Raw genomic sequence first — 16,751 nt, forward strand, 5'->3', positions numbered from 1 at the left:
AATGTAGGGAATATAGTAAACTGGACAACAAAGTCATACTATGACTAAGATGACTGCGACAAAAAGGGTTACAAACACCAGCGGCCTTTTAAAGGTATTAAATTAACAAATTAACAAATATTCTAAAACATATAATACTGTTAACATTTTGAGTTTGCAAATTATTTTTAAAATCAAAACCATATTCCAGTGTAGCATATACTAAAGTTGTGTTGATTAATTTTGTCGAACACAATTTTGTTGAGAAATACCATGTAAAAAACGTCATAGGTATGACTATGTTCCAGTGCCAGAGTCTTTATATATTTGAACAATTTATCTCTTGATTGGAACCTTCTTTTCATTACATTATTAAGCATATTGTCTCGTCCATGACAGCCTATCAATTATACAACGTTATTTACAACAATAGGTTGTGCTGCTTCTTTTCAGAACAATTTAATTACATTTGCATCGAAACAATAATTTCTCTGTCGGAAATCTTGTTCATGTCTCAAATGTATATGACTTCTATGTCAGCAATGTTATAACACTCCGATACTAAACAGTTTGCTTTTCAGATATACAGCTGCCTTGATTTAAATGGGAGCTTTTGATGTTAGCACATATGATTATATAGAGAGAACTCGGCGAAAAATATATATCAATATAACTCAGGGAATAATTTAACAAAAATAATTAGTATTGCCAATACTTAAAAAATGCATTTTTTAATATAGAAGCTTTTATTCAGCTCAAGTTGAGTAAGACATCAAATTTTACCGAACTAGTAACTTGAGCAACAAATACATATTCATGACTGAGATATATGTAACGAAAAAGCTTCTCTTTATACTTATAATACTCTTACCATTTCGTATTGCAAAATCTTTTTGATATCAAAACGAAGTTAACGTTCTCCACAGCAAGGAAGTATTACAAAATTATGTTAATATACACTAATTTAAATTTTCTTTTTATTCCTATATTACCATTTTAAACCTCTTTCAAATGATACCGGTTAAATATGGAGTATCAGGCATGATATGAAATACGCATACGAAAATATATTCATAGAATATCCAGATTTAAAGAAAAGAAATAATTAAAAAAAGTCGACAAAAATTATATCAAACACTTTACTATTGGATAAGTAAAACATAAATTGTTCCGAACTATGGGTATGTTTTCAACATCAGCCAACCAACGGTAATGGATGAAACTGACTGACAGCTACGATTATTGCTAAATCTGATGGTAAGAAACGGCGCATTCGCGATCAAGAAGATAAACACGCCACATGCGCAAGCCCATTGCACCAGGGATATTTTAAACACAACCAATATAATATATTATGGTTTGTTGCTGATGCACCCGCGAGATGTTCCGAACGCATTATCACTAATGATTATATTAAAACCAATACACATTCCCTTCACAGTGTCATATTTCTGCCTTCGTATAACCACGTAGCCTCCTTGGAAAATTTCCGGATATTAATGGAGGATATAAAACATAATATCTATCAAGAGGAAACTCGAAAAAAAACATTGATAAAAGCCAGGTAATTATTTTAACGCGAAAATAACCTGGTAAGTGTTCTATATGGCTCTTAAACATTTCAAATTTATTAATTTGATTGAATTCATGAAAAAATATGCGAAAAATCGTAATGAAGTCATATAAAATACGATATCTGTAATGTTTAAATTTTTCGAGCTAAATAACTTGTCACGTGAAAACGTTATCTTTATTATGTTTGGTAGCAATTAATGGCAGTTTAATGCAGTGTATGACACTTATAGGATTTGTTTCGTTTTTATATCTGTCTCGTTTTTATGAAGATATTTGAATTTCCATTTGAGTGATAATTATGTGACATATCCGCCATTATCATCGTGAAAGTTTTCATTATAACTGCGCTGTAATGTGATAGCACTCAAGATTTATCCTAAGATGTACTTAATATGTCATTATTCCATGTTAGAAATATGAAACGGGATGACTCAATTACACAATGACCGGTATTGTATGAAATTGCTTAAACTTTTAAGTATAACGTTTTACGAAAAGAAGATGTTTTCAAATTTGAACAAGGCTTTATTTCTTCAAATAATAATACTACGACCGGAATACGGTGGTGTAGAAAACACATTTGGATAATACATTTATTTTACATGCATACCTTCTTGGAATGATAAATGAAAGCACATAAGTGATCACGGGGGGGGGGGGGGGGGGGTGTCGGGGACCTTAAACCAGTTCGCAATGTTAAAGCCTTTACCTGGAATATATCGATAAAACAACACAAGCCATTTTCAACTTAGGTCATTTACTAAAGTTAAGTACCACTTTCATTTGATACAGTTAATCTGAAATATCTTATTTTCATTTATTTTATTCAGAGTGCTTACTATAGGCCACACAAAATTGATATTTCGTTCCGCGGATTTACAGCTCCTAATTTTTAACAATGTAAAAAAACTTTTTTATTTTTTTGTGCGCCCGCACCTTCATTTTTTTCAGGTAATAATTTATTAAAAGGCTAAAAGTAATCAAGGATAATTTTTCTAGGCTAGTTTTCGTGTTTTTGTAAAGGGAAGTTACCGTTGCGTAGTGTTTTAATACTGTATATCGATCGGTTCAGCATGGGTTTCAATAAATTCAATCAAAATGGCGGCTTCCGATATAAACAATGTTGCTCGAAGTTTGGGAATTAAATCTTATTTTTGACAATAAATATGCTTTGAGCATGCTTGAAGTCATTGTTGATAGTCTCGTGCACTTAAGGATCATTATTTAAAGCAATCATTATCCAATAAAGCATGTGTATCTGAGACTGGTAGCGATTATATATCTCTATACCCTACGTCACAAAATGCCCTAAAATGGGGTCGGCAATCTCGAAGATATCTCAGCATCCCTACACGTGATCAGGCTGGGACCAATTTTACCTTGTAGTGGACGCTAAACCCTTCAAGATGCACCCCTTGGGTTAGTGCGGGATGATAGTTTTTGACTGGTTTCAACAGCGTCAAAGTTTGCGCAAATTCGCGACATTTCGTACACAAAACGCGCTCCCATATAGCTACTAAGGGGGAGCTAATCTCGAAGGTATCTTCGGAACAAAGATCGAAATGAGCTTGGTTCTGGTATTGAAATTTACGTCTCACCATACCCTACGTCACGCGCACGTCGGTGCAGTCGCTGACGTTATTACGTCGCAGTTTTCATTCGCCTATAACGTTATTTTATACACTAAAATGCAGCACAAAATGCCCTAAAATGGGGTCGGCAATCTCGAAGATATCTCAGCATCCCTACACTGTGATCAGGCTGGGACCAATTTTACCTTGTAGGGGACGCTAAACCCTTCAAGATGCACCCCTTGGTTAGTGCGGGATGATAGTTTTTGACTGGTTTCCACAGCGTCAAATTTACGCAAATTCGCGACATTTCGTACACAAAACGCGCTCCCATATAGCTACTAAGGGGGGGGGAGCTAATCTCGAAGGTATCTTCGGAACCAAGAGTGATAGGAGCTTGGTTCTGGTATTGAAATTTACGTCTCACCATACCCTACGTCACGCGCACGTCGGTGCAGTTCGCTGACGTTAATTACGTCACAGTTTTCATTCGCCTATAACGTTATTTTATACACTAAAATGCAGCACAAAATGTCCCTAAAATGGGGTCGGCAATCTCGAAGATATCTCAGCATCCCTACACTGTGATCAGGCTGGGACCAATTTTACCTTGTAGGGGACGCTAAACCCTTCAAGATGCACCCCTTGGTTAGTGCGGGATGATAGTTTTTGACTGGTTTCAACAGCGTCAAAGTTTGCACAAATTCGCGACATTTCGTACACAAAACGCGCTCCCATATAGCTACTAAGGGGGAGCTAATCTCGAAGGTATCTTCGGAACCAAGAGTGATAGGAGCTTGGTTTTGGTATTGAAATTTACGTCTCACCATACCCTACGTCACGCGCACGTCGGTGCGTCGCTGACGTTATTACGTCACAGTTTTCATTCGCCTATAACGTTATTTTATACACTAAAATGCAGCACAAAATGCCCTAAAATGGGGTCGGCAATCTCGAAGATATCTCAGCATCCCTACACTGTGATCAGGCTGGGACCAATTTTACCTTGTAGGGGACGCTAAACCCTTCAAGATGCACCCCTTGGGTAGTGCGGGATGATAGTTTTTGACTGGTTTCAACAGCGTCAAATTTAGCGCAAATTCGCGACATTTCGTACACAAAACGCGCTCCCATATAGCTACTAAGGGGGGGGGGCTAATCTCGAATGTATCTTCTGAACCAAGAGTGATAGGAGCTTGGTTTTGGTATTGAAATTTACGTCTTACCATACCCTACGTCACGCGCACGTCGGTGCATCGCTGTCGTTATTACGTCACAGTTTTCATTCGCCTATAACGTTATTTTATACACTAAAATGCAGCACAAAATGCCCTAAAATGGGGTCGGCAATCTCGAAGATATCTCAGCATCCCTACATGTGATCAGGCTGGGACCAATTTTACCTTGTAGGGGACGCTAAACCCTTCAAGACGCACCCTTTGGTTAGTGCGGGATGATAGTTTTTGACTGGTTTCAACAGCGTCAAAGTTTCGCGCAAATTCGCGACATTTCGTACACAAAACGCGCTCCCATATAGCTACTAAGGGGGAGCTAATCTCGAAGGTATCTTCGGAACCAAGAGTGATAGGAGCTTGGTTTTGGTATTGAAATTTACGTCTCACCATACCCTACGTCACGCGCACGTCGGTGCATCGCTGACGTAATAACGACAGCAGTTTTCATTCGCCTATAACGTTATTTTATACACTAAAATGCAGCACAAAATGCCCTAAAATGGGGTCGGCAATCTCGAAGATATCTCAGCATCCCTACACTGTGATCAGGCTGGGACCAATTTTACCTTGTAGGGGACGCTAAACCCTTCAAGATGCACCCCTTGGGTAGTGCGGGATGATAGTTTTTGACTGGTTTCAACAGCGTCAAATTTAGCGCAAATTCGCGACATTTCGTACACAAAACGCGCTCCCATATAGCTACTACGGGGGGGGCTAATCTCGAAGGTATCTTCGGAACCAAGAGTGATAGGAGCTTGGTTCTGGTATTGATATTTACGTCTCACCATACCCTAGCGTCACGCGCACGTCGGTGCAGTCGCTGACGTTAATTACGTCACAGTTTTCATTCGCCTATAACGTTATTTATACACTAAAATGCAGCACAAAATGCCCTAAAATGGGGTCGGCAATCTCGAAGATATCTCAGCATCCCTACACGTGATCAGGCTGGGACCAATTTTACCTTGTAGGGGACGCTAAACCCTTCAAGATGCACCCCTTGGGGTGTGCGGGATGATAGTTTTTGACTGGTTTCAACAGCGTCAAATTTTGCGCAAATTCGCGACATTTCGTACACAAAACGCGCTCCCATATAGCTACTAAGGGGGAGCTAATCTCGAAGGTATCTTCGGAACCAAGAGTGATAGGAGCTTGGTTCTTGGTATTGAAATTTACGTCTCACCATACCCTACGTCACGCGCACGTCGGTGCTGTCGCTGACGTTATTACGTCAGAGTTTTCATTCGCCTAGGTATCTCGTACGCAATACTTAGTATCTCTTACGCACGACTTAGTATCTCGTACGCACGACTAAGTATCTCGTACGCAAGACTTATTATCTCGTACACACGACTTAATATCTCGTACACACGACTAAGTATCTCGTGCGCAAGACTTATTATCTCGTGCGGAAGACTTAGTATCTCGTGCGCAAGATTAGGTATCTCGTACGCACGTCTAAGTATCTTGTACGCACGACTAAGTATCTCGTACGGAAGACTTAGTATTTCGTACACACGACTTAATATATCGTACACACGACTTAGTATATCTCGTGCGCAAGACTTAGTACCCCGTGCGCAAGACTTAGTATCTCGTACGCACGACTGAGTATCTCGTACGCATGACTTAGTATCCCGTACACACGACTAAGTACCTCGTACGCAAGACTTAGTAACTCGTATGCAGGACTTAGTATCTCGTGCGCAAGACTAAGTATCTCGTACGCACGACTAAGTATCTCGTACGCACGACAAAGTATTTCGTACGCACGACTAAGTATCTCGTACGCACTACTAAGAATCTCGTACACACGACTTAGTATCTCGTGCGCAAGACTTAGTATCTCGTGCGCAAGACTTAGTATCTCGTACGCACGACTTAGTATCTCGTACGCACGACTAAGTATCTCGTGCTCAAGACTTAGTATCTCATATGCACGACTAAGTATCTCGTACGCACGACTAAGTATCTTGTACGCACGACTAAGTATCTCGTGCGCATGACTTTGTATATCTCGTACGCACGACTTATATCTCGTACGCACGACTTAGTATCTCGTGCGCACGACTAAGTATCTCTTGCGCACGACTTAGTATCTCGCGCGCTGAACTTAGTATCCCGTACGCACGACTAAGGATCTCGTACGCAATACATAGTATCCCGTGCGCAAGACATAGTATCTCGTGCGCAAGACTAAGTATCTCGTACGCACGACTTAGTATCTCGTGCACAAGACTTAGTATCCCGTGCACAAGACTTACTATCTCGTGCGCACGACTTAGTATCTCGTGCGCAAGACTAAGTATCACGTAGCACGACTTAGTATCTCGTGCGCAAGACTTAGTATCTCGTGCGCAAGACTTAGAATCACATATGCACAATTTAGTATCTCGTACGCACGACTAAGTATCTCGAACGCACGACTAAGTATCTTTTGCGCATGACTTTGTATATCTCGTACGCACGACTTAGTATCTCGTACGTACGACTAAGTATGTCGTGCTCTAAACTTAGTATCACTTACGCACGACTAAGGATCTCGTACGCAAGAAATAGTATCTCATGTGCAAGACTTAGTATCTCGTGCGCAAGACTTAGTATTTCGTGCGCAAGACTAAGTATCTCGTACGCACGACTTAGTATCTCGTACGTACGACTAAGTATGTCGTGCTCTAAACTTAGTATCACTTACGCACGACTAAGGATCTCGTACGCAAGAAATAGTATCTCATGTGCAATACATAGTATCCCGTGCGCAAGACATAGTATTTCGTGCGCACGACTTAGTATTTCGTGCGCAAGACTAAGTATCTCGTACGCACGACTTAGTATCTCGTACGCAAGACTTTGTATGTTGTACGCACATCTTAGTATGTCGTGCGCACGACATGAAAACAACAACAACATTCACAGGTTACCTCTGTGCAAACGTACGACTGCCGTCCAAATATTTGTTGGCTAAGGAAATATTTAACCATAGAATTGTAAAGTTTCTCCACTGTGACAAAAAGACAGTCGGCTTTGCTCCGCACATATTTCGGCTATTGATACATATAAAAACATAGTGTCATATGTGGACTCAGTACGTTCCCTTCTTCCTACGCTTGGAAGAGTATTCTATAGGGTGCTATGGAAAGGCAAAAAGTGTCCGACTCTGTGCTCCAACTTAATTCATGGTGGTTCACCCCAAACGTTATCACACCGGGGAAATATTCAAATTTATGGTTAGTTGCAAAGGCATCTCCAAGACTATTGTCTATGTGCTCATTTCTTATGCCCTTTTTATAACGAGACTATACTCTCGCAACTGTGAAATGTGTCATTTAACGTGTGAAAGTTTGCCAGAACATTATGTGATAATGTTAAAAAAACGATCATGTAAGGCAAACACTGTGGGAACATGTCTTTGACATAAAGGTCTGGTTTATTTTAGAAAATGCATGACTCTTAGCGGAAGAGAACAGTGCCTTAATAAAATTGAATATTTCGGCAGAAATGTCAGATTGTGAAATGGCTAGTTGGGGAGTAGCAAAATGTTTGAATGTGCGTGAATCAGAGCAATATAACCTGGACATACACATTAAATTTAGTTTTAGTTTAGACTTATTTATTTTACAACGACTGTGAAACAAGTTATACAACATTATATTAATCACTCTCGTTGGCACGATTTTACGCGAGAGTGTGGTCTTGTGTTGTGGGGGAAACCGGAGTACCCGGGAGGAAACCGACTGGTCCGGCTTGGTGACCACATACACATTAATGCAATGCATCGGTATATATTATAATATTGTATTTTTGTACCAATTTAACCTCCTATATATGTGTAATGCTCTCAATATATGTGTAGCCCTGTGAATATTTCAACATTCTTTAAAAGTGTTGTCTGCTGCATTTCTCATATTTTGTGTTGTCTGCTTCCCTTGATTGATATTTGATGTTGTGAGAATAGCAATCTGCAGGGTATTGGCGCATTTTACTTATTTGGTTTTAACTGAGATCTGGAGTCATTTCCATGGAGCATTTCTATGTTCGGTATGTATAAAATGAATTCTAGGGAGTTCTTTTAATTGCAATATGTTGTATTGGTTGTGCATTTTGTATTTTTGGAAGGTTTGAGTTGAGTGATACAGGGCTGTCAGACTTTTCAACCCCAAGACTTTTCAACCACTTTGTCATTTGTGAAATCAAAGACTTTTCAACCCCTTTGTCATTTCAACCCCTAAAAGTGCTAAGACTTTTCAAACCCACCTTAAACAAATACTTTTCAACCCCTAATAAATGAAGACTTTTCAACCCTTTAATTTTTCACCTTTTTAAGAAAATAACTACAACAGTAAACAATTTATTTTGAAATTTCTTTTTAAAATTAAGAATATCTTAAGACTAAAAATATAACAAACAAAAGATATGTAATACATACAAAATATACATAGTTGAAACACATGATATTACAATAATTCATTAAATATTTACATTGAAATAAATTTAAAAATGCTCGACTGTTCATTTAGCTAATTTGTCACTTAGCCATAAATCTTCCCTATCTCCCTTAGGAAATCCTCACACAATATATTATGTGCATGGTACTGCTCCATCAATTAATTACAACAGTGTTTGTTTTTCTTTTAGTTTTAAAAACATTTTGTGATCAATAAAAAAGGCAATAAAATGAGTTGAACTTTAAATAAAATTCTTCATAATATTTCAAAATATCATGATTTAGCAGACAATGTTTAAGAAATACAAACGTATACATTGATTTTAAAGATGTTAAAAATGTATTATAGATTGAGTTCCAAATGCTTTCAAATTACATAAGTGTAACATAAGATTTTATTAATGTTTTTTATTTCTCAGTTTAAAAAAATAAGGACATTCAATTATAAAGTGGTATATATGTAAAAAAAAGCGCTATAAGCATTGTATAGTCTTTTCACATATGCAATTAAAGAATGGAATGAAGATCGCACATCCAATACTTTGGAGAAAAGTGTAACAAATAAGCCAAGCAAATCTCTAATTGTATTACAATAACAACTGGTAAAGTTTCTTGCAAAAACAATGAAAAAGACAACACCTGGCTGACAAAAACAATAGTGGTTGAAAAATCTTTGATATAGGGGTTGAAAAATCTTCAATATGGCTATCAAATTATTCAACTAGGGGTTGAAAAGTCTTTGATTTAGGGGTTGAAAAGTCTAAACAGGTAGGGGTTGAACAGTCTTTAAAATAAGGGTTGAAAAGTCTTCATTTTGAGAAGGGGTTGAAAAGTCTTGGGGTTGAAAAATCCTGCTCCCAGATACAGAGGTTGCCAGTGAGAACACTCAGTTCCATAAACTTGTAAGTGTACTGTATGTAGCTGCAGATGTCATTAATGTTTTGTTGTTGTTGTCATGTGTTTTACCTTTCTATTGAATGTCATTTATCTCAGTAGTTGTTTGTTAATACGGGCCACTAAGCACTTTACGATATTGTATGAGATAAATCTATTCTTTAACATTTTATGTATTATAACTAAATGTGATGTTGCATATTACTTAATATTGTTTATGTTATATTTTAGTGTGTAGAATCATCAGATTTAACTGAAATGTACTGCAGTCATTGTAATATGTGAATCATATAAACAGTAAAAAACTAGAAAGCATTAATTTAGTCTTTGTTTTTCTAACAATTGTCCCTTGATAAGAAAAGAAGCTATCACAAATCTGATGTCACATGTAGCTCCAATCACAGTTATTTGATAGCAATGAACTCCTGCCTTTGTGTCATGTGACCTGAAATTATTTAAGTTAAATGTCGCTAAATGTATTTTATGTCATACGACACCAAAGCGTGTTGCTCAAAGAGATGCATGAACCTGCACTAATGAAAGTTCGTAAAAATGTTGGTGGGTCACCCCGTGGTGTTAAAGGTGCAAACTATATATTTCTTTTAAGTACAATTTAACCACTAAGCTAACGTTTACAATGCTACCAGATAATAGTTTCTTGTAAGTCTGGTTAGTTTTATGCTTACAGTAAACATACTTTTCAGACCAGAGATGTATTGTGCACGTGCATCAAGCTGCTGTGGAGCCAAGTACAGTAGATGTTATGCAGGGTCTTCGTAAAACTCCCGGGTGATGATATTCCTATATATTGGGTTGCTAAAAAAAATGAACATTAGAAATGAGAAGTTTATGACAATGTTACTTTGATAAGAAACATCTGTTTGTATATTTGACTGTAAATCTTTTACTGTCTAACTGTGTTCCCTGTCCAGTCAACCAATAAGTGGCCCCTATATTCCCCCACCGACCGCCCCCGTCCCCAATAACAGCATCCCGTCCCCGGCCTGCCGCCCTGTCCCCTCGCCTGCAGCCCCGTCTCTCCAAACAGCCCTTTGTCCTCCCGCCAGGACCCCGCCCCACCCCCCAAACTCGCACCCCGTCCCGCGCCTCCCCCCTCCTCCCGCCAGGACCCCGCCCACCCCCATATGCCGCCCCAAACTCGCACCCCGCCTGCCCCCGTCCCCCCTCCTCCCGCCAGGACCCCGCCCCATCCCCCAAACTCGCACCCCGTCCCCCGTCTGCCCCCGTCCCGCGCCTCCCCCCTTGCCAGGCAACCCAACCCCCCCGCCTGCCAGCCCCGTCCTGCCCCACCTCCTGACCTGTTGTCCACTTCTTTCCAAACCTTTTCCCACCATAAGTTATTTCGTATTAATGAAGGGCCGGCCAGATAAGTATTACCCTCTTTGGCAGACTGATGTGTAGCCACATTATGTGCTGAAGACAGAGAAATCAGTTGTATAATTCAACATTATTTTATGACAGCATACATTGTATTTGTATAATACTGAATTTACCATTTTCTCATTCCTCTCATTGGAGATGACAACTTCCAAGAAAATGACCGCGGTGGCAAATGTCTTGATAGTCTCGGGAATCCAGGGTCAATCTGGAATCATGCTCACAACAGTTACATAGACCAGCGGCTTGGATGTAAGGTAATGTTAATGTATATAAAATATAAAAGCACAAGATTAGCGTGAACAATCTAACCGTAACTTTAACGTCATTATTCATTTTAGAGTTGTCACTATATGCCCCTTCTGTATATGACCTACTAGACTAAGTAGATTAGACCTTGCATATTTTTGATACCTTACGCAGTTGTACTAGAGCTCGGCTAGGCTTACCGTAGTACAAAACACGTTATTCATATTGTGGCCACATCTTAGTAATTTGAGGCCAATCCTAAGTAACTTGGGGCCACTACTGAATAGCTTTTCCGTGCCACTACTGAGTACATTCAGGCCACTACTTAGTAACTTGATGCACTACTTATTAACCTGTGGCCACTATTAGGAACTTAAGGCCTTTCTAAGTAACTTGAGGCCACTATTTAGTTACTTGAAGCCACAACTTTGTAACTTGAAGCCACAACTTAGTAACTTGAAGCCACAACTTAGTTACTTGAGGCCACAACTTAGTTACTTGAGGCCACAACTTAGTAACTTGAGGCCACAACTTAATAACTTGAGGCCACAACTTAGTAACTTGAGGCCACAACTTAGTTACTTGAGTCCACAACTTAGTAACTTGAGGCCACAACTTAGTAACTTGAGTCCACAACTTAGTTACTTGAGTCCACAACTTAGTAACTTGAAGCCACAACTTAGTTACTTGAGGCCACAACTTAGTTACTTGAGGTCACAACTTAGTAACTTGAGGCCACGACTTAGTAACTTGAGGCCACAACTTAGTTACTTGAGTCCACAACTTAGTAACTTGAGGCCACAACTTAGTAACTTGAGGCCACAACTTAGTTACTTGAGGCCACAACTTAGTTACTTGAGGCCACAACTTAGTAACTTGATGCTACAACTAAGTACTTTGAGGCCACAACTAAGTTACTTGAGGACACAACTTAGTAACTTGTGGTCACGACTTAGTCACTTGAGGCCGCAACTTAGTTACTTGTGGTCACGACTTAGTTTAATCATGGAGGCGTGTAATAAGATTATGTGACGATGTAGGCGGGCGGCGTCTAATAAAAAATTAAAGCAAAATTCAACCTTCTTTATCCTCTATAGTTATCTCGATAAAACTGTCCGAAGATTTCATTTGTCAGAATAAAATATATGGCTATAATGTTGTTTCCCATTAACCATTTGTCTGTATCCTTTGTACTATGAGAATAATTATCAATTTGTTTGCAGAAGCTATTCGACCGGATGACCGTCAGCATTGTTGAAGTTGACAATGTCTCCTGTATGTATCCAATGATTCCAGCGGTGGCCAGATCTCTTGCAGGATGAATAGCGACGTTGACAGTGCAGCACAATGTAGAGTGAGTTCACGATATGTGGTTACTGGTGACACAAATGCACATACTAATATAAATATTAATCAAGGTTAAGTATACCAGTGCATAGTGTATCAGTATATATATATTGATGATACATGTTTAGAATATCTAATGTTCCGGGGCGTACCCAGTAGTCGACGTTAGAGGAGGCTTAACTTAAACGTAACCTTTTGACCTGCCCCCTCTCTTCCTGATAACTGATATATATATATATGTATATATATATGGTTCAGACTGTTGACAGGGGGATGCCAATATATTCCCACGAAAATTTTAACAATTTCTAGTCTGTAATGGTGCGGATTGGTGTGTAATGTTACCCTTTTCTCTTGTATTGAAATATAAAAAACTCCGATGATTTTAGAGCACTCCTCCCCCTTTTTGACCATTAGTTGACGTTTATCTGCCTTTAAAGTTAAAGGATACCTGGGGCGGGGAATAAAAACAATATCAATAATAAAATTGCCAAAAAAAAAAAAAAACAATCTTGTAATCATGTGGCAAAGTTCAATATCTCAACTGATTTCATCTTGTTGGGTGTGTAAGATTGTTTATACTCGCCCTCGGGCCTTGCTCATTCAGCGATTGCTCCCTTAAGAATATTAGTCATTTCAATTTTTGGAGCATGCTGTGCACAGACAGAATGTAACCCTGGTTTGAGCTTCCCTGGTTCTTTAACGTGCATCAGTGTATAGCACTGACCCCCATTTAACGTCCCTGCAGTGAGACAATTAGTATGTTTAGTGAAGCGACAGGGAATAAATACTTTCGACCCCTGGATTGAAAGTGAAGTGTTTATAATTAACAACTAGACCACGATTCAGCTACGAATTTCGTCTGATGACATCATGCTTTATATATGCTACTTACCCACCATTTCCAAGCAGCACCACATCTTCCAGACATAGATTGTCTCGGTGTAGCCTTTTGCACAGCCCTGATGTCCTGAACACGTGTGCATCATGGCACGAGACCGGCCAACTGGCGTTGACACTTGTGAACAATCCTGGGAAAATAATGATTTAGTTATTTACCAATTAGCTTAACAGCACGTTCAGTCTTACAATTTTATGACATGATTATAAACAACATTCGCCTTTTTAGCTCAACTATTCGAAAGTAGGTGGGCTATACTATTCGCCCCGGCGTCAGCGTCCGGTTAAAGTTTTAGGGCAATTTGGGATTTTCACTTATAAGTCCAATACCTTACATTCAATTGAGTTAATACTTCACACAGTTGTTCAGGGCCATCACATGATGAGGTTAGATAACTCCATATTATTCTTTTCACAGATTATGGCCCCTGGTTGACTCTGAAACTTAGGTTAAAGTTTTAGGACAAGTTGGAATATTTATTAATAACTTCTATATCCTTTGTTCAATTGACTTAATACTTCACACAGTTGTTCAGGACCATCACCCAATGAGGTTACATAACTCCATATCCTTAATACAAGTTATGGCCCCTGATTGACATAGGTTAATGTTTTAGGCAAGTAAAAGTTAATGGCAAGTTGGGATTTTAATAACTTCTATACCGTTCATTAAATGCACTTAATAAAATTCAAAATTATTTACGACCATCTTACAACAATAAACATAACTCCGTTTTAAGCCTAAATACCAGTTATGGCCCTTGATTTTTTTTCTTTTGCCTGTGGTTAGCATAACCTGAAAACTATGGGATGGAATTTAACAAAATTTCATACAAAGGTTAAGCACAGTGAGAGTTCAGTGTACATGAACCATAACTCTATTTCCCATAATCACAGAGCCATTTTCCTTTGTTCTTTTTCTATTGACCAGAGGCGGTGCAAAACTTAAAAACAACTTGATTTAATTAAATCTAACGTCATACCATGATGGAATATAATAAGGAAATGACGCATTTAAGAACCATAACTCTATTTTAGCTAATTTCAGAGTTATTTCACTTTGTTTCTTTATCTTGTCATGAGATTTATTTGAACACTACTAAACAGAATTTAATCAAACTGCATACTATGGTAGAGCATAATGAGAGGTACAGTGGACAGTAACCATAACTCTATTTAACCTAAAAACAGTTATTGCCCTTTGCTATTTTATTCTATCTGGAGCAAAGCTCAAAAACTACTGGATGTAACTGAATTAAAATTCATACAGTGATTGAACATAATGCAAGAAAGTGCAGTATGGAACAACCATCTTTCTATTAGAACTTTTTACAGAATAATTGTCATTTTCACTTTTCCTTGTCCGGAGCATAACTTTAAACTATTTGATGAAATTCATTAAACTTTGGTAAAGCACAGTGATTGGAAGGACAGTAAAAACAAGAGCCATTACTATATTTTATCCTACTAGAGTTATTGGCCATTGTTACTTTTTAACTCGACTATTCGAGGAATATGGAGAGCTATACTACTCAACCAAGCGTCGGCGTTGGCGTCACACCTTGATTCAGATTTTGCGTGCAAGCACACATAGGTTAATATCTCAGCAACTACTTGAGGAATTGCATTGATACTTGATACAATGTTACTCAACCATCCAACCTACTTACTTTGCTTGTTACCACTTTTAGTCAATACCTCAGCGAATACATCCTGTATTGCATTAAAGCGTTACACACATGCTCCCAACCTTTTAACCTTCCTCTTTAATCAAGTAAGATAACTCTATCTTTCATATTATATATCTTTGCCCCTTTATTTTGCGACTTAATCCTGGTGAGGTCTTGCATGTTAGCAAACATAGGATAATATCTCAGCAATTACTTGATGTATTGCATTGAGTTTTTATACAATGGTATTCAGCCTTCCAACGTTATTGAATAACCAAGTTAGATAACTGTATTTTGCAAAAAATGGCCCTTTATTATTAGACTAAAAAATCTGGTTAAAATGTTCCATGTAAATACATTTATGTTAATATCTCAGCACATCATGTATTGCATTGAAATCAATTAAATCTAACAGTGATCCATCCATGTTTCGCCAAAATTGTTCAATCCTTACACTGAAAAAAGGCGGAATAGTCGAGTGGCTGTCTCTGTGACACCTCTTGTTCTTGTCCGGAGAATAATTTGAAAACTAATAAAAGGACTACAAGAACCATAACTTCTTTTCAGCTCATCACAGAGTTATTGTTCTTTGTTACTTTTCCTTGCCCAAAGCATAACTTGATAAATTAAGGATCAAATTTATTTAGCCCAATGAGAGGAAGTGCAGTGTAGTGAAGTGTACAAGAACCAAAACTCTATTACAGCGAACTACTAACCCTTTGTTTACATTTCCTTATCATCAGCGTTACTTCTGACTTACTCAAATGAGATTCAAATAAATAACTCAGTTTGGTTATGGCCTCTTTTCAAAGAAATAGATTGCAATTCCTGTGTCAAGGCGGCATTCATCGCTCCAATGACAACTCTAGTACAAAGACAGTTATTATACCCCCGACAAACGAAGTTTGAAGGGGGTATATTGGAGTCACCCTGAGGTCGGTCGGTTTGTCAGTCGGTCGGTCCGTTGCAATTTACCTTTTCCAGAGCATAACTTAAAAACTACTGGATGGAATTGGATTAAAATTCATAAAGTGGTAAAGCATAATGAGAGGAAGTGCAGTGTACAATAACCATAACTATATTCTTGCTTATTACTGAGTTATTGCCCTTTGTTACCTTTTTTTGTCCGGAGTATAACTTGAACTGGATGGAATTCATTGGAACTTCATACAATGGTAAAGCACAGTGAGAGGAAGTGCAGTGTTTAAGAACCATAACTCTACCTAAACTAATAACTGAGTTATTGCCCTTTATTTGTTTTTTGCTGTCATTTTTTTTTCCAGACATTAACTTGCAAACTACTAGATGGAATTTATTAGAACTTCATACAATGGTAAAGCACAATGAGAGGAAGTGCAGTGCACAAGAACCATAACTCTATTTCAGCCAATTACAGAGTTTTGGCCTTTGTTACTTTTTCTTGTCCGGAGCATAACTTGAAAACTAATGGATGGAATTTAATAAAACTTCATACAGTGGTACAGCACAA

General features: G+C 38.4%; 1 protein-coding gene across 1 annotated transcript; it reads right to left on the reverse strand.

Annotated features, from left to right (window-relative positions):
* Window positions 1–10,602: 10,602 nt before the first annotated feature.
* On the reverse strand, window positions 10,603–13,678 carry LOC128241120 (uncharacterized). The gene is made up of 2 exons (XM_052958096.1): window positions 13,588–13,678; window positions 10,603–11,132 (listed from the first exon to the last, which is right to left on the reverse strand). The coding sequence occupies exons 1-2, from the start codon at window positions 13,676–13,678 to the stop codon at window positions 10,603–10,605; spliced, it is 621 nt and encodes a 206-aa protein (XP_052814056.1).
* Between the last annotated feature and the right edge of the window lie 3,073 nt (window positions 13,679–16,751).

This window comes from Mya arenaria, chromosome 7 (genome assembly GCF_026914265.1).
Source record: "Mya arenaria isolate MELC-2E11 chromosome 7, ASM2691426v1".
In the NCBI taxonomy this organism is placed as follows: Eukaryota; Metazoa; Mollusca; class Bivalvia; order Myida; family Myidae; genus Mya; species Mya arenaria.